Here is an 18,898-nt window from a genome sequence, read left to right on the forward strand (position 1 = left end):
TTACACCAAGGAGAAGATGCAACCGAATGATGACTGGGGTCCAAATCTGTCGATTCGGTGTAGCCTGAGAAGTGAAACACTCTTCCAACATAGAGAGAAGGTTAACGAGACAACCAGTATCAAGGCCTCTAAGTTCCCTATTTCAGGTAACGTCCCAAACTATTCTACGCCCACTCATTTATAGGATTCATACACCATAGTATTTTTATTGTTGGCAAACCTAAAGACTCTTGGGAATGCATGGCACAAAGGACAAACCCCTAACTATATGTAACCTCCAAACCGAAAACAACATGGGTAGAACTTGATGGCTAGGAAAATAAGAGATTCATGTAGATGAACCCAACTAGTGTCCGTATTAGACTTAGTCAATTTGAGCCGGGTAGATTCTTTTACCTTCATGAAAATTTTATAAAGGATTCACTAGTAGACCTCAACTAGTTTGGGACAAAGACTTAGCTGATTTGAGTTTCGTGCGTCTTTTAGTTACCATGTTTTTTCCCGTTATACCTGAAACCACTTAAAAAAAGGAAAACAGAAAAAGAGAAAAAAAAGAAGATAAAACATCTATGCTCATATTCACAACTTTCTTCTCCACAAGAGAACTCGAAAAATACATGAGAGAGAGAGAGTTAAATTTCGAACATTCTCAACCATAGTTCTAGAAAGAATGAAAAAAGAAAAACCCTAGCCCTCTCGAATATCTTTCACCGGAAACTAGAAGCAGAAAAATGTAACTAATCTCCACCTGACAAAAACAAAAAATATGAAGAGTAAAAAATAAAAAAAGTCCACGCATTTCCAAGTCAGAAGGTCCCCACACCCACCCACCTGATTTTGCACACCCTTTTTCTCATCCTCCTCCTCCTACATTTGCTTTCCACAATTAACAGGCGGCCACAGTTGAAAAGGCACCCCCAAAGACAGAATCTCGCGCATCTCTCTTTATCTCATTGTTTCCTCCGATCGGATGGGATCTTGCCTATCTTCTTCTTCTTCTTCGAAAAGGCGGGCAGATGTAAACCTAAAGGCAACCCTAGATGATGATCCCTCTCCCGATTCTCTCTCCGGGCGCTGGAAGAGGAAGAAGCGACATGCGCAATCGGGTCGGAGGTCCACCGGCGTGGTTGATTTCGGGTTTCTTACAAAGGGAGGAGAAGAAGAGCTGCACCGAATCCCCGGCCGGATCTTCTTGAACGGATCCACCGACGTGGCCTGCCTGTTTACGCAGCAGGGCAGGAAGGGCACCAATCAAGACGCCATGCTTCTATGGCAGGTACAACTTCTTTTTCTAAACCCCACTAACCACTCAATCATCTCTGCTTGTACCTTTACTATTTCATTACGCCATGCTTCTTTGACCGAGAATTCCCCAAATGAGTTCCAGATCCAAACCCTTTTATCCACACTGCTCTTCTTAATATAACACCTTTCCAGCAACTCAAAAACCCTGGTCACTGCATTCAGCTCTCCGTCAAAGAAGTTTCTTCTAAACGTCGGCATCCACATTACCTTATTTTCTTGGTGTTCATAACACTCAATTATCGACGCCATTTGTGAAGCGGCTATAGGAAATAGCTCAGGGAAAAGCTCCTTCAGAGGGGTTTGGGAACACCACCTGTCCTGTCAAAACCTAAGTCGCTCCCCTGAATAAACTCTGAATCTAGCTTCTACTAGGAACTTGTACTTTAGCCTCAAGATATTGCGCCATACTGTGGCTCTCTTTAGTCTGAATTTGTCCTCCTAACTCCCAATGGCCAAAGGTAGACCCCTACTTGCTTTCAATTACCTTGGTCCAGAGTTGAGATACCTCCTCCCCATATCTCCAAAGCCATTTACCTAAGAGAGCTTGATTCATTTCTTTTATCTTCCTAATCCCTAGGCCTTCAGCCCTGATAGGTTAGCAAACATCCTCCCAACTAACCAAAGGATTCCTTTCTTCTCTTTCGTACCACCATAAGAATCTTCTTTGTATTTACTCCAAATGATTCACCACACTCGTGGGACATTTAAATAGGGACAAGTAGTAGATCAAGATGTTTGCCAATACTGCCTTGATAAGAGTGATGCGGCCACCTCTCGAGACAAGGTTGCGTTTCCAAGTGTCCGGTCTCCTCTCGACTCTCTCTACAATAGAATCCCAGAACTCCTTTTTAGGTCTCCCTACCCCGGGCTCAGACCTAGATAAATAGAAGGTAGATACACCTTGCAACCCACAATCCCCGCTTTTCCTTGCACCACTTTAGGGTCAACATTGATGCCAAAAACTTTAGATTTGTGAAAGTTTTGATCTTTGGCCTGTTACCAATTCATAACATCTTAGTAAGGCTTTGAGATTCTTAATGTTTGCCGGGTCAAGAGAGTTGAAAAGAAGAGTGTCATTTGCGAACTGTAGATGAGATACCATTGCCCCTACGCTTTGAATTTTGAATCCCTCTATTAACCCCCTAGCACTTCCTTTGTTCATCAGCCTACTTAAAGTCTCTGCAACCATCACAAAGATGAAGGGAGATAGCGGATCACCTCGCCTAAGCCCTCTGGACGAGTTGAACCCTTTGGTAGATTCATTAGTGATTATTGAGTACCAGGCAGACGATAAGCATTTCCTCATCCACAACCTCCTTCTATTGCCAAAGCCCATTCTGCCTAACAAATAGTCTATGGAGTCCCATTCTGCCCGATCGTAGGCTTTTTCCATGTCTAGTTACAGACCACACCCCTTTCTCCTGATCTAGAATAGAAATCCACCACCTCATTTGCTACTAGGGAGCAGTCAAGAATTTGTTTGTTGTGGATGAAAGCCGTCTGGCTAGAAGAAATAATCACGGGGAGAACCTTTTTTTAGACATTCCGCTAGGACTTTCGCTAGCACATTATACAAGCAGCCCACCAAGCAGATAGGGCGAAAATCCTCAATCCTCGAGGGACCTTTAACTTTGGGCACCAAAGCTATGATGTTGCACCTGTTCCGTAGTCTATTGTAAAGAAGAAGGTAACAATGAGTATTTTTTGGCAATAACAATATATGATCCCCATAAACTGTTACTGCCATAAAATATTCATCGTTACTTTCTTTTTTGCCTCTCAGTATGCTGGTTTTGATAGGTGTAATAAACAGACATAACCAATAATCTGGAATATACTAGATCATATTCCGAAGGGCTCCTTCATGCAATCTGATTAAGGAGGCCTTTTGTGACTGAAGCAGCTGGTGATATACTGAGGCCTGAAATTTTTTCCTTACAGTGTCTCTTGGATTTTATCGATCAAAAAGGAAGAATCAAGGCATTGTGCATGAAGCCATTATTTGCTGTATGCCTTTGTTTTAATCATCTAATATATAAAAGACGACTCATACCAGAGAGCTGCTTGGTTTGCATGTTTGTCTGTAGAAGATTTGATCTGCCCTTATATTAAAAGGCAATGCACCTTTTATGTTTTCAATATTTGATTGCCAGATACTAGTTTCATACGTGTTCATGTTTCACGGATCAATTTGTGCTTCTAAAACTACATTTTACTCATTGCTGCAATCAGGACGATCGCTTCACCGAATAAGATTTGTTAGCCACGATGTAAACCGATCCAATTGTTATCTGTTCTTCAATTAATTTAATTTACAAAAATATCATCTTAAGAAATTATTTCATTATTCAGAGTCAAACCATGCATTTCTGTCTACTGTAACCAATTAGATCGCAAATACTTCTGCCTGTTTTCCTTTTTTTTTTTTTTTATTGCATTTCCTCAGTAAATGACCACTTGGGATTGATCACGCTAGAATTTCGGTTCAAGAAATGACACCATCTTCTGTGGAGTATTCGATGGTCATGGTCCATTTGGTCATATGGTTGCCAAGAAAGTGAGAGATTCTCTTCCGCTTAAGCTGTGTGCCCATTGGAAAGCCGACATCAACGATAACAACAGCCTGTATGAGAATGGCAATGTACTGGGAAGCATGAACTCCGAAGAAACAGCATCTATTTGCATAGATGATGAATTGGTTGAGTCCATAGGTTTGGATGAAGATGAAAAGCTCCCCGAGATATATCTGACTCTAAAACAGTCTCTATTAAAGGCTTTCAAGTTGATGGATAAAGAACTGAAACTGCATCCCACAATTGATTGTTTCTGCAGTGGGAGTACCGCTGTCACTTTGATAAAGCAGGTAATAATTTGCATGATGTTCTTCAACTGTTGTGTGGTTTTGTGTCTTTTGATCGATTCAAATGCCATATAGAACATGTGACTTGCATTTTCCAGGGACAGGATCTTGTAATTGGAAATGTTGGAGACTCGAGGGCAGTACTCGGCACACGTGATAAAGACAACTCAATGGTTGCTGTACAATTGACTGTTGATTTGAAGCCCAATCTTCCAAGTACGTTTATTTTGAGCATTTCAACACCCCACCCACCCACCCACACGCGCGCGCGCAGTCTCTCTCTCTCTCCTTAAGTTTCTTTCCATTCGGTAAAAAAGAGTTCATCAAATCAGTTATGTCTTGTGGCTTAGGATTCCATTCCAATTAGTTAAATGTGTTGTTTGAACTTTGGTTATATTCTTCAACCTTTCTCCGCAGCACTTTGCACTTTTTTCATTGCGGAGAATGGAAAGATGGAAAAATAAACCGGAGAATGGTGTTCACCAAACCTGGCCCGTTCTGCTGCACATTTATCTAAATCCCTGATTCCCAGTGGCTCTAGCCACTGATTGTCAGAAAGAAGCAGAGTCGCTCCATGCGATTCTGTTCTGTCTGTTTCGCCCGTTCTGGAAAATGGAGAGTGAGAAGCATTGAAAAACACTGCCTTGCTGGATGACTGGAAATTAGGATGAGTCAACCCATTTTGGCTGGCCTCCAGACTTGGAATGTTGACTCCAAAATTGTTTTTTATCAAATCTGTAAGTTTTGCATCAACTCTGCAGAGTCAAACTCAAATGGAATGACCAATTTCTGTGTCTAGCTACTTCAAAATATTGAGTATTATGGACATTCTATTACCAACCTAAATCATTTGAATTTATTAATTGAAGAGGGAAGAACGTTTTGGTCATTTTGTTGCCTCTTTTCAGTTGGTTGAATTTACCTAGACCATCTTCCATTATTAAAAGAGAATGGTGGGTGCACTTCTTCTAGTTTTTCTTTCAAGGGAACCTTTATAAGTCCTTTGAGATGGGGTATTTTGGTCACAGTAGAACACATACGTTAATTAGCAGTACCTAAAAGATTGGTTTACAACTTTACATCCTCACATCTTCAATTCAGGTTAAGAAATATTGACAAGCAGCGAGTGCATACCTACAACATAGTGGTTTCTGCCCTATAAAACCTCTCCCTCTCTTTCTCTACTTTTGTGATTCTACCATGTGCTTGGCATCTATAAACAGACTACTGCCCAGATCTTAAGCCTCCAAAAGACAATATTTGGGGGTGGAATGGTTACCTTAAGGGGCGGAAATATCATTCCTATTCGAGATTAGTCAAAGTCTTTAATAGTTGCTCTGCATGTAAAACCTGAATATTGAAAAGTCAAAAGTCTCATGAACTTTTTTTTGTTGGAATATAATTCACTGCATACTGATCCTTGTCGAGCTGTGAAACATAAATTTGTTGTATCATTGTTGTCATGTTTAGGGGAAGCTGCGAGAATTCAGCAATGCAAAGGAAGGATTTTTGCCTTGCAGGATGAACCCGAAGTTGCACGTGTATGGCTTCCTAATAATGACTCACCTGGCTTAGCAATGGCTAGAGCTTTTGGGGATTTCTGTCTCAAGGATTTCGGTTTGATTTCTGTTCCAGATATATGTTATCGACGTCTCACAGGAAGAGACGAGTTTGTTGTTCTCGCCACTGATGGGGTATTTTCTCATTAATCTCTTAGATAGATCTCAAATGATTTAACTGTTATAGTTGCATGCATCTCTCAGGTTTCAGCTCCTGCTTTTTGGAATCTCATGATTTGTTGGCTTCAGGTCTTAAAAGAGCTTATTTGTTACTTTGCAGCTCTTGCTCCTACACCTGCTTAGACTCTGCTGCTTTTTAATTGCTCAAATCATCCATGTAATTGTTTGAATCTCCTACTTAAGTACTTTGGCATCCCCCCACCCCCTCCTCTAGAATTTCATGGTTTCAAGATGCTTGAGAGGTTCTATTTTTTTTTTTTTTGAAAGGTAACAACTTTATTGATTAAAAACAGAGAGGGGACAAGATGGACCCCTACAATACAGAGACCGATCAGCCCCTTCTATTTTTTTTGTTTAATACTTTCGTGACTGCTCCTGTACTCATTACTCCCTGACACATACGATAACTTTGATACTTGATATAGTTGCTCAGATCTTCTAATTAGGATGCCACTCTTTGGAATCTGGAATTTCTAGATGCTTCAGGCTATAAAATATATTATTTCATTCTTTTTGTTGCTGCTCCTGTCACTATTCCTTTCCCATTTCTTGGTACTTTTAGTAACTGAGGCATGTAATGGAAAATTTTGAAATTTGGACCAAGATGAAAAGTCTCTTTTAAATTCACATGTGGATACCTACCCTTGGTGCAGGTCTGGGATGTTCTCTCGAATAAGGAAGTTGTTGATATAGTGGCTTCGGCACCGAGTCGGGCAACAGCGGCCAGAGCTCTTGTAGACTGTGCAGTTCGAGCATGGAGGCTCAAGTTCCCAACTTCCAAAAGTGATGATTGTGCTGTAGTCTGCCTTTTCTTGGATCCTCCATCTTCATCTGATCAGGCCCAGGCCCAGGAGAGTGCTGCTTTGGAGGAAACACCTAGAGAAGAGGCACTGAAGGCAGAAGAAGTCTGTGGCTCGACAGAGAGTGAAGTACAGGGTTCAGTTCCAGATGGAGCTTGGCTTAATTTGGATACTATCCATGGCAATGGTGAAATCATGCCAGTTTCCGAGCTCAAGGAAGAGAAGCTGTCCGAGAGGTGCCAATCAACAAGGAGCCTCGCAGAGTGCATTTCAACTGCAGAGGAGGACGAATGGTCTGCTCTTGAAGGGGTTACAAGAGTGAATTCTTTGGTTAACCTTCCCAGATTCAGCGGTACCAGCGACAAAAAATCTGCTAGTTGGAGAAAATGGTTATGAAAATGTCAATGATACTCACAGCTTCACTTGTATTGCCGCTTACAAAGTGGAATTGAGGAATCATTCTTTCAAGAAAGCGATCAAGATTCCTTTTCATGGCACATGGAAAAATCTCTAGGTATCGAGGCATGGTTGGGAATGATCATACCACACAGTGCTGACTTGTCTGAGCCCACATCGAACCATTGTCATTCAGGCTGGATTTTTTATTTGATTAAAGTTGTATTTTCTTCAAAATGTGGCTAGATGCTGGTTTAAACAACAAAGGATCATCTTCGTGTGTTGCTCGTTGGTCAGTGAGCATAACGACTGCCTTCCATCGTTGTATTTAATCCGTGCTTGAAAAACTTTTTTGCTTTTTGAATGTAGAATTTTTTTATTTGAAAAGAGGCCTGTTGTATAACGCTTTGCCTTGGTATTAAGTCATTCTCCTCCCAGTAAGTGTGCATAGCGGACCACTGATATAGTTGGAAGAGACCCAAAATATAGTCCTGATAAGTAGGATGTGCCCCATGCTGATGTTGGGCGCTTGAATCACATTAAAGTCTCATTCGATCTGTAAGTTGATAATTTTCACGTCAGCAATACGGAGGGAGGGCATCCCTATTCAACTTATTGACTGGGTGAGTGCAAAGTCCACAATGAATTTCACACGGTGAAATCTTATCACCCCACGCATGCCAGATGATCAGGTGTGGCTGAAGTGAACCATCAAATTTTATTTTGAAGAATTATAGGTGTGAGGGGTTCCATGATGTAGTATGTGATTGGTGATTGTCATGTTGGAATTGCTTACATCAGTGAGCCCAACTCTTGCGAGAGCCCACATGGTTCTCAAACGTTGTGTGATGTTTTGGAAAAGCCTTTTTTATTTCTTCTGTTCCATTTGTGATACCTAGTGTTGGGTGGGAGATCGAGTAACAGTGAATACTGATCTCCTTGAGGGTGCTGGGCGTAGGGAAGCTGTTATTATGCAGTTGTTCTTGAACTGCAACCTCACTTGGTTGCCACAAATGGTTACACAAATGAAACCATATCAATCACAATGTTTAAATTAATTTTAACAGCAGTGAGTATGGTGAGCGTTGAAATGAAAGAAGCGAACACTTCTAGCATTCTCAAAGATCTGTAGAATGACTTGTAGTTGTGTGGACATCCTTCTATTCAAAAGGCTTAACAAATAAATCCCTTCTGTAGCACCCAAAAGAAAAACGGTAGCTCTTATAAAATGATAAAAAAAGATTTTTTTGAAAGAGATTGAGAGTTTGAAGAGAATGGGGCAACCTTGCAACCTTTTGTTTCTTCCAGTCACGATAGACATTCCAATCAATGGTTGGATGATCAATACCATGGAACTATTCCACTGCTGAATGACGGAAGCCACAATTTGAAGCGGTTTGGGATAAACGTTCAATTTGGAGCGTAAAAATGAAAATCATGATGATCATAGTCCTTTCGTGAAGATGTCAGCGGGTTGTCTATCTGTTGGAATGAAACAGACTTGTACTTCTCCTCGTGCCGCCTTCTCACGAACAAAATGATAGTCGATATCAACATGTTTAGTCCTTGAATGGATTTGCCACCAAATATGTAGCACCAATGTTATCACAATTAAGCTCTATTAATAATGATTTAATCCAGCAAGTATCAGCAACTGCACGATATTTTGATTCAGTACTTGATCTTGAAACAGTGGGTTGATTTTTTGGCAGACCACGAAATTAAATTATTGCCAAGAAAAATACAGAAACCTGTTGTTGAGCGGCGAGTATCCAAACAATTAGCCCAATTAGCATCAGAAAAGGCTCTAATAGAGCTGATTGGTGAGGAATATAAGCACATGCCATATGTGATCGCTCCTTTGATGTATCTAAGAATACGTTTGACAGCTTGAAAATGGCTTTCTCTAGGATTATGCATAAATTGGCATACTAAATTCACCGCAAATGAGATATCAAGCCCGGTGAAAGTTAGATATTGAACGATGCTTCTATATTCTGTAGGATCTTTTAAAAGATTGCTAGAATCACCATACAAAGTAGTCTTTTGGACAATTGGCGTAGAAACAGGTTTCGAATTTTCCATATTGGTTCTTTGCAAAAGGGAAACGACAAATTTTTCTAGACTTAAAAATAGGCCTTTTGCAGTTTTGAAATATGAAAACGTGTAGCAGTGGGGTCGTTAGTGGGAGTTAGAGAAAATGGATAAGGATTGTGGAGTTTCTACGTTTGAACTTATGCGATCATTACCATAGTAGGGAGTTTTGTTAGAAAGATACCTTATGAAGGCGTCATATGAGAACTTGCGCTTGTGTCTGGATACCACAATTGATTAAAGGAACTATAATTCATTGCAGCAAATGACTGAGGAAGTTGATCGTAAGTGTAGGCTTTGATTAAAACAATTTCTACATTCAAGAGCAGTGAGATTGGCTTTGTTGCAAATCTGACAGATATCGATTTTGTTTGGAGGAATTGGAGGGCAACTAAGTGTACTGGCATAAGAATTTCGCTGTGGAGGGGGAGGAAAAATTCGATTTTGATAGAAGTAGCGATTAGGGAAATTAGAACTTTGGTTCTACGGCCACGGCCCGAAAATTGATTGCAGTTGCCTCGACCTCCACGACCTTGTCTACCACGATTTCCTCTGTAACCACGACCTTGAGTTACAAAGAAAGCCTTATCAACAGAAGGGAAAGAAGGATGATGTTGAACCAATCGATGTTCCAGTGCAAGTAAACTAGGTTGAATTTGATCAAAAGTAGGGAGAGGTGGACGGGCAGTAATAGCCGATACAAAACTATCGTACTCGGAAGGTAGTCCGTAGGGCTGCAACAGGGTCGGGTTTTTCAAAACCCTAGCCCAACCCTAGATCCCATTATCTCAGCCCTGACCTGCCTTGACCCTGAGCCAAGGCCGAAAAACCTCAACCCATTGCCCGCCCTACAGGGCTCAGCGCGGCCTTGGCCCGCCCTGATTGGGCCGGGCCGGGCCGGGTTGGCCCTGATTGACCCTAGTGAAAGTACCTGTTAAGAGTGCAAAAAATAAAGCAACCACATATCATATAGAACAAAATGATCAATAAACAGAGATGGAGAACAAAATAAGACAATATGAATTCAACAACATCAAGGGCAGCAGAGACAATTAACAATAATAATCTAAAGAATCATCAATCCAAGATAACAGAAATCATTAGCAAAAGAAACATGCACAGATGGTTCAATTCTATAATAGAAAACTTAGGGTCGGGCCGGATCAGGGTGACCCAAGGCATTAACCTAGAACCCGACCCGACCCTGAGTCAGGGCCTAAAAAATGAACCCTGACCCGCCCTCAGGGTTGGAAAATCTAGCCCAGACCTTGTTCGGGCTCAGGGCGGGTCAGAGTTGACAGGGCAAAACCTGCACCCCTAGTAGTCCGCTTATAACTTGCATAACTAAATCTTCATCTTCTAAGGGATGACCTATGGCGCTAAGCGAGTTGGAAATAGTTTTGATTTCTTGAAGGAAGAAATCCATGGTTTTGTTGTTCTTTTTAAGACCATGAAATTCAATTTTTAATTGAACATAGCGCGCACTGGCTTGACCATGAAATCCATGGTTTTGTTTTTCTTTTTTGAGAACATCCTTGAAATAGTGGCATTAAGCCATGAAACAACTCCATCATCAATTCTTTTCCATTGTATATAATCGGGATTAATGATTGACAGGCCAGATTCGTTAATGATTGTGGAGGAAGGAGGCAGAGAAGTTCCTTCAACATGACTTAAAACATTATGGCTATTTAAAATGGGAATATTTTTTTTTTGCCAAAGTGTAAAGTTTTCTTGATTAAGATTAATATTGACAAAAGATTTAATGTTTGAGATTTCGAAAACGGGATGAGAAGAACCAGTAGGAGAAGAGGAGGAAGGAGTTTGTGGAGAAAGAGAGTGATCATTTGTTGGCGTTGGAACATCAGGAAGATTAGATGCGGATTCCATTGTGAAGAAGTACAAAAAAAAAAAAAAAAAAGAATTAAAAACGATGAACAAGTATAGAAGAAGTGAGAAAGAAAAGAAAATTCGTAAAAGTATACCGAGTATGGATGTTGGATCTGATACCATGAAGAGATAGAGAGTTTGAAGAGAATGGGCAACCTTGCAACCGTTTGTTTCTCGGTTGCTTTTATATTAACACTAGTAAAAGTGCACGTGCGAGACTGAGGCATTTCTTGCCATAAGTGTGCAGAAACTAGGGCTGCAACTTGGGTCGGATTTTACCCGACCCGCATCGACCCGACCCGAAAATAACTTGGGTTGGGTTCACGTTTCTCGGGTTTCAGGTCAAGCCGGGTCTACGATCCAAAAGCCCACATGAATCTCGGGTTGAGCAAGGTTTGAAGGGGCCCGACCCGACCCGAGTTACATCAGTTATAGTATGTAATTTTTTTTTCTAAAGCTTTAGTACTTTAAAAGTGAAAACTCACGCACGCACGCAATCACAGGGACTCTTTCCATCTTCTGTTCGTTTCCCCCCTTTAGATCTAGGGTTTCAAGTTTCAACTAAATAGTTAATGCACTAAATAGTTTGTTGTTTATCTCATATGAGTATAATCATTTTCATTTGGTAATGCATCAATTTATTCTCTTTGGACTAGTTATTAGTTAATGCACTAAAGAGTTTGCCATGCTTGAGTTTTACTACTTCTAACAGTTGAGTTGCCTTGCCAAACAAGAGTTTTCCTTAAAAAAATGTGTCAACGTAAAAAAAAACCCGACCCGACCCGAGATTTATCATGGGTAAGGCCAGGTTTGGGAATCGTGGGTTTTCCGGAAAAAAACCCGACCCGACCTGAGATATTTCTCGGGTAGGGTTGGGTTCTTCAAAACCCGACCCACCTGACCCGAGTTGTAGCCCTAGCAGAACATGTTTATTTTACGACATAAACTTTCTTCTCAATGTCATGGCTTGGATGGCCACTCGCCATGCAAAGATTCAAGAGCTACATTGGATCAATCTCGTTCTTAGATCGAATTGCAAGGTCTATTTACTGCAGCATCTGCTCCAAATGTTTTCACATCTTCAGCTCAGCTGTGACTTTTACTCCCTGTGTCATGCAACAATCTTTATCAACTTGAAAGGTCAATAATGTAACTAACTTTTCTTTGGATTTAATAAGAGATGGAAAAATTAATTAGATTGGAGAAATTGTCTAGGGTATACCTTGACGATTTATTTTGTTTTGGCAATCCATTTGTAGGTTGGAAGTCATTATACTTCCCTTTTGATGTCAAACGGCATGAAATCTGTTTTCTCCACTGACCTGTAAAAGCAACTAAGAAATTATAGTATGGAATAAAACCCATCACTATCTCTATCTCATTCCTTTCACGTACGAACTGCCACTTCCAAAGGGTGTACTGTTGATGCCAAACAGCATGAAATCTGTGTTCTCCATAGACCTGTTAAAGCAAGCAAAAGAAATTAAAATTTAGTATCCAATTGAACATGAATATGATAAAAAAGCCCAAATGAAATTGAACAAGTGTGTAAAATAGAGTATTTACCAGCTCTATTCACGGTCGGAACTTTCTTGTTCACCCCTCTTTTCCTGCAGAACATAATTAGATTATAACATAATTTATAAATGTAATTAGATTGGAGAAGCGGCAAAGTAGATTATAACATAATTTATAAATGTAATTAGATTGCAAGATATAATTCCACAACAATTAGATTATAACATAGTTTATAAATGTAAGTTGTAGCATGAGCTCGGAAAAGGAGGAGACCCAGAAGAGCACACAAAAAAATCAAATGGAAAGGAGGAGACCCAAAAGCAATAGGTACTGCCCCTCAAATAACAATGGCTATTGAATATTGTTTTGCCCCTCAAATACCAAAGGCTATTGAAGATGGTGTTGCCCCTCATTTGCAGTTAAACTACTAATCATCACCTTGAAATGGCTTTTTTAAAACTTAAAAAAGAAGCACATGACAGCTTCACATTCATCAAAGAGTAATACACTACTAATTCTATGTGCATTGCACATATGTGTCCCAAAAGTTGTACATGGGTTGTAATAATTTCGCAGTGTATAAGATCCAGGAAAATTCTATAAAGTGTAAAATAGTATCCAGTTCAATTAAATATTAAGCATTCTAGTTGTGCTCATGGTAATAGATAGACCGGTATAAAGAAATGCAAACATAAAGAAACACAAATAGAGCACATCACAGCCAACGTAAGCTAGAGAGAAGCGGCAAAGTAGTAAATAATCCTAGTACAGTCAGTAGAATAAGATCCCATAGTAATCAAAATTTGGAAAGACAATAGATAAATGCAAATCCTTTATCTTCTTTACTTACTCTGGCAAACCCAATAGGTTGCCAAAACCCTGGAAGACAGCTGGGCAATTCCTGGAATATGGAACGCGGGGCGCTGTTTGGTTGCCAAATTTTAGTTAAAACTCCGTTTGACTTCTAGACATAAGGGGACATAATCATGAGCTTTTTTCCTCTGTGGCACCCTACTTTTTCAATTGTTCCCTCCTCTCATCTCCCAAGCAAATTTCTCCAAAAAGTAGGTTTTTGGGTGGAAGAAAAGTAGAATGGTCTTGTCTTATTCACTTTATATCCTTCTCTCTCTTCCCTTTCTCTCTCTTCCACTCTCTATTTCATTAATGGCACCCGTACATTTTCAACACGTCTTCTAGAGGTTTGACGCGCAACCAAACACTACTACCACTCTTTCCCTATTCTCCCTAAACAACTCCAACACATCTTGCATGCTTGTCACCTCCCTCTAACTACTTCTTCCACTACTTTCCCAGCCACCTTCTGGGAACCAAATAGGGTAAGAGCTTGAAGGCAGGCCTCTTTGTCACAGTCAATCTGATTTGATGCTCTTACGTACTTAATTTAAAATCCCTTTTCTGTGAAGACTGGTGCAATTATTCATCCTAATTTGCTTCAGAATGGCCAAACTGGACCAAAAAACTAGTCTTCTTATCTTGCCCAACATTCTTCCTCACTGGTTTCTTTAATTTTTTCCAAATTTGTTTCCAACAACTTCGAAAATGAATTTTTGTTGGTAGTCAGAAGAAACACAAAAAGGCTGTGGGATTTCTGCCTGTCTGAGCATGAGCATGATTTGAAAATGCTTGAAAAGGGACCATCCTCTTTCCTATGGCCATTAGTAGTACACATGGTTGGTGTTTTCATTCTTTTTTTTCAAGTTCCGCCCAAATTCCTCTTACCTGCTTCAGTCTCCTCTATCATGTTTTCCCTTGAATCATTCTCTTTTTTTCATTCTCTTGAACGGCCTTTTTTCTTTACTCACCAAGAATAGAAAGGAAGCAAGGAACCACTTAGAACACAATTTTGTTTATTATTTTATGAACTATAAAACAATGAATTCACATTGCTGCCAACCTGCCATGATGTGCTTGCCATAATGTATGAGAAGCTCACACTAATTGCTGCCAGAATATGTTTGCCTATATCATATATAATAAAGTTATTTGTTAACAAATCTTCCAAGTACATAATAAATTCACATCGTACTTCATATTGAATTGTGGTAGTCTCACCTTTCCCACAGAATTAGATATCTACAGCAACGATGGTCAAAATGTTCCACACAATGCTTACAAGAGGGGGTGGCACTTGGAGTGGACAAGTCTAATTATCTGATAAGAAAACCAAGAACACACAATAAATTTGAAGATAGAAATTTCAACAAAATAAGGGTGGTGCTTGAAGTGGAAAGGTCCAATTATCTGATAAGAAAATCAAGAACAAACAATAAATTTCAAGATGGAAATTTGAACAAAATGAATAATAGGAGTGAAGAGGACATGATATAGCCATCAATGGGATGCCAACGTGATCTAGACTCTTTCCCAAAGCCTAAAAATCACCCACATAAGATGATCCTAAACGATTGATAAGTCATAACAACTTTTCATGTTGAAATATGCACAAATTACCAATTGTTGGAGGCTCTGTAGCCATTCATTTTCTTTTCTTTTCTTTTCCCTCTGTTTAGCATGGACTTTTGTGGATAATCTATAGTTTTGCAGATTGAAAATCAACAGAATTCCCATTTAGCAACAACAAAGAAAAGGTAACCATAATCTTTAGTATTAATCATCACCACTGATCAATCCTCAATCAATGGATGAGTTTGATTAAAAAACATCAAAACCCTCTCAACATATCCTTTTATTAGCATTTAAAATTGGTAGAAAAAAAGAAGAAGTTGTCTTCTCCAAAAGGAAAAGAACAAAAAAAAAATACCAAATGAGGAGGAGGCCGCGAGTGAAGGTCGGACCTCAAATCCTACCAATCTAGAATAGGAAAAACCCCAATATCCTGAAAAAATCTGCAAAAAAAAAAGGGTACTTGGAATCATATCAATCCCAAAATCAGACCATGTTATAATATTAAATGACCAATATAATTTATAAAAGAGAAGCAACACACGTTGTTCCATATACAAACATGTTATCTTGAAGAGAAAGATATTCAAAATCATATCAATCCATAAACATTAAAAAAAAAATCCAAAACCAAAACATGTTACAAAATTAAATGACCAATCTGCATTATAAGAGTGTTACATCAGTAGTTCCTTTTATAGGTTATTTTACCTGTTGTAACACGCTTTCTTACTACTCCAGAGATACTCTTCACCATTTTATTACCTACCATGGTTTCAACACATATTTCCATAGATAAAAGACATAGAAGCAGCTGTTCTATGAGGAAGGACTAAAGAGAAACAAATCTAAATTTGTGATTATGAATATTAATTATAACATCAACTTTGGGTCCCAATTCCATAACTGCCAATTGTGCCTCCAAATCCATTCTTTATTTGAGAAAATTGCAAAATTCAAGCAATGATAAAAATAAAAAAGATGCAGCATAGCTTTGGGATGTTGAGCTTTGTAGATTAAGGCCTTTCAACAGGTCGAACAACGAAGAGAGATAAGGCAGAGACAATGAACGATTGGAGAGGAAAAGAAATGCAAGGGAGACAAGTTTTTACGTCGAATGTGGATAACCAAATTGTGATTTTCCTTATTGCAATTGAAATCACATAGGGCCCGTCTGAATGCATGTAATAAGAACATAGACGAAAAGGAAAATAGATTTTCATTTCTTTACTTTCCCTTCTCTCTTGATTTGAGAGGAAAGAAAAAGGGTAAAAATGGCTTGCATTTGGAATCTGAACAACTTTTGGTCCCATAAGGCTCTGTTTGGATTGCAAGATAAATATTTCTGATGGAATTGTTTTACTGGTAGTGATGACGGTAATGAGACAAATGAATGATGGATTTAAGTGGAAAATAGCTACCATGTAGGCTTTTCTTTGTTCATGTTGCTAGTCTTGGGTTTAATTCGATATTTCCAATGTTTTTCAGTGCAGCACAAAAATACAAAAATAACAAAACCTGAAAAAGCAACACATGTTACTCCATATAAGAACAAAATGAAATCATGGAGAGAAAGGCATTCAGAATCAGATCCATCCAAAATCAGCACCTGTTACAACTTTGGATGACTAATATAAAAGAGAAGGGACCAACGCATGTCATTCCATGTAAGAACATGTTATCATGAAGAGAAAAGTATATGAAATCATATCAATCGAAAATTAGAACATACTACAATACTAAATGACCTTTCTCCACTGTAAGAGTACTGTATCAGTAGTTACCTCGAAAATTAGAACATATTACAATATTAAATTACCTCTATGGGTTATTTTAGGTGTTACAACACGCCTTCTTACTACTCCAGAGATGCCTCTCAGGCACTCACCATTTTATCACCAACCAATGTACCCGCACATAAAGAAGAAAACACTTTCTTTTAAATGATATAAAGAAGAAAACACTTGGAAGTAAAAAAGTTCATAAAGCTCAAGCTTACTTACTAAAACAAGAGGCTTGTAAGCTCTACAATTTCTAAAAGTTTAAACAATAAATAAAACCAATATTCACAGAGATGAAACTGTCAAAAGTAGGCTAAATCCAGGGCTTATCTTTTTTGATTTAATACATTTTTCTAATTTTTAACAGACCCTAATGCAGTTTTAACAAAAAAACACCAGTTAATAGCTTAACAGCTTGTTAACCAAACTCAGTGCAGTTTCATTTTGATTTCAAACCATATCCAACACACATCTATGGACGCAACCAGGGAGAAAATAAATAAAAAAAATCCAACCCTTGGCCTCTATTTCATCAAAACAAGTTTCATTAGGTAAGCAAAATTAACCAGCCACAATAGAAGCTCGTAATGGTTTTATACCTTGAGGCTTTAATGCATATGATGCAGCTGTAGAGTCCATGGAAGATTTGAATATCTTTAACAGATCTGCCAACACCAAAACAATCGATCAACTTCAGATTCGGCGGGCAACCAAAACAATCGATCAACTTCAGATTCGGCGGGCAAAAGTAGCTCTACTTAAAAAAATAGAGGCAAGATCCATTTAGTAACCATGATTTTCCTGTTCTTCAAAGTCAGCAAAACCATTTTTCGTCTACACTCTGTTCTCTAATCTTTCTTCAAATGCATGTCCCTCTTCTTCGGCAAATCACATGTTTGTTCTCTAATCTTTCTTCAAATCCATGTCTATCTTCTTTGAGTAAATCAGAGATTCAAGAAACTTCAGCAAACGATAGCAGTTAAAAATAGATAAACCAATTTCATACTCCTTTCAATGTGGATTTTCTCTAATGCAAATGGAGAATGACATAAGTGACAAAGTATGTAAAAGAAGACAATACCTGCCATGTGTTTGTTGAAAGAACCCTTTAGAGCGAGGATATCTTTGATCTTCAACCAATGAGCAATGGCTTCTGGGTACAGAACACAAAAAAAAAACTCCGGAGGCTGAAAATCAAAATCCCAAGTACAAAACGACAAAAAACAAGAAAAAATAGTGGTTTCTGCGTCAAATTATATCAGAGGACACAAAATCGCAATGAGGAATTTCTTAAAGATGGTCATGATGCCTCCGGGAAGATTTTCTTCAACGCGAGAGGATTCTGAGACTAACCCATCTTTCCGGCCGAGCAGAAAGTCGAAATGGGGACCGCTGACCATGGAGATGAGGTTTCCGGAAGCGACGGAGATGATGCCGGAGCAGGAGATGATGACAGGGAAGAGAAAAACCCTTTTTTTCATTTTCGGCACAATCGAGCTCTAGCTCTGTTTTTTATTTACGCATAGAGAGGGGGTTAGAGATGCAGAAAATGAAAAAGAGGGTTTTCTCTTTCCCTGTAAGGGTTGGTAGAGGGAGGCGGGTTCTGCAGGGGCGAGAAGATGAAGGGTGTGTTCAGATACGTTATTTCAGGGGAAAGGACTGGCCATTGGTAGAGGAAACGGCAAAGGTAAGTTATTTCAGGAGGGAAGAGACTGTCATTGGTCGAGAAACGGCAAGTCTATGGCTGTTTCTGCAAGTGTAATTGGGAAAAGGAAAAAACAAAAGTAGGATGTACTCTGGACGGGCATAGGATTGTTTTTAATAATAAGAAATAAAAGCAAGAATCTGATGCCATGGGAGCAGGAATTTAAGGGGAAGACGGTTGACGAACTTTCAGAGGTTTAGGCTTTTAGAATAGTAAGGAAAGGATAAGGATTACATGACTGAAAATATCCTCCTGTGTAATATGCATGCTGATGGGGTATTTAAAACAACAGCCAATTAGCTGTCGACACGTGGCCCCAGGATGGCCCACCACAAATCCAGCGTCGGCTCAGGGGTAGTCTGGTAATTACTTAAGAGTATGTAAAC

At 39.2% G+C, this 18,898-nt stretch overlaps 1 protein-coding gene and 1 long non-coding RNA gene across 14 annotated transcripts; one reads left to right on the top strand and one right to left on the bottom strand.

The window, feature by feature from the left end:
• Positions 1-827: 827 nt before the first annotated feature.
• Positions 828-7,503, top strand: LOC143879136 (putative protein phosphatase 2C 66). Its single transcript, XM_077381326.1, has 5 exons — positions 828-1,276; positions 3,782-4,168; positions 4,264-4,381; positions 5,636-5,859; positions 6,558-7,503. The coding sequence occupies exons 1-5, from the start codon at positions 971-973 to the stop codon at positions 7,098-7,100; spliced, it is 1,578 nt and encodes a 525-aa protein (XP_077237441.1). The 5' UTR covers positions 828-970; the 3' UTR covers positions 7,101-7,503.
• LOC143879138 (uncharacterized) lies at positions 6,137-18,751 on the bottom strand. Of its 13 annotated transcripts, none has more exons than XR_013251135.1 (9): positions 18,161-18,751; positions 17,889-17,960; positions 17,407-17,737; positions 15,385-15,469; positions 14,676-14,774; positions 14,518-14,582; positions 12,651-12,694; positions 12,307-12,545; positions 6,142-12,190 (listed from the first exon to the last, which is right to left on the bottom strand). It is a non-coding gene; the product is annotated as an uncharacterized LOC143879138 (long non-coding RNA). The 13 variants fall into 13 exon arrangements; XR_013251134.1 differs by having other exon boundaries at positions 17,407-17,740; XR_013251133.1 differs by having other exon boundaries at positions 17,407-17,767.
• Between the last annotated feature and the right edge of the window lie 147 nt (positions 18,752-18,898).

The sequence above is a fragment of the Tasmannia lanceolata genome, unplaced genomic scaffold, assembly GCF_043159265.1.
Source record: "Tasmannia lanceolata isolate RefF3 unplaced genomic scaffold, GAP_Taslan_0.1 ptg000006l, whole genome shotgun sequence".
Taxonomy (NCBI): Eukaryota; Viridiplantae; Streptophyta; class Magnoliopsida; order Canellales; family Winteraceae; genus Tasmannia; species Tasmannia lanceolata.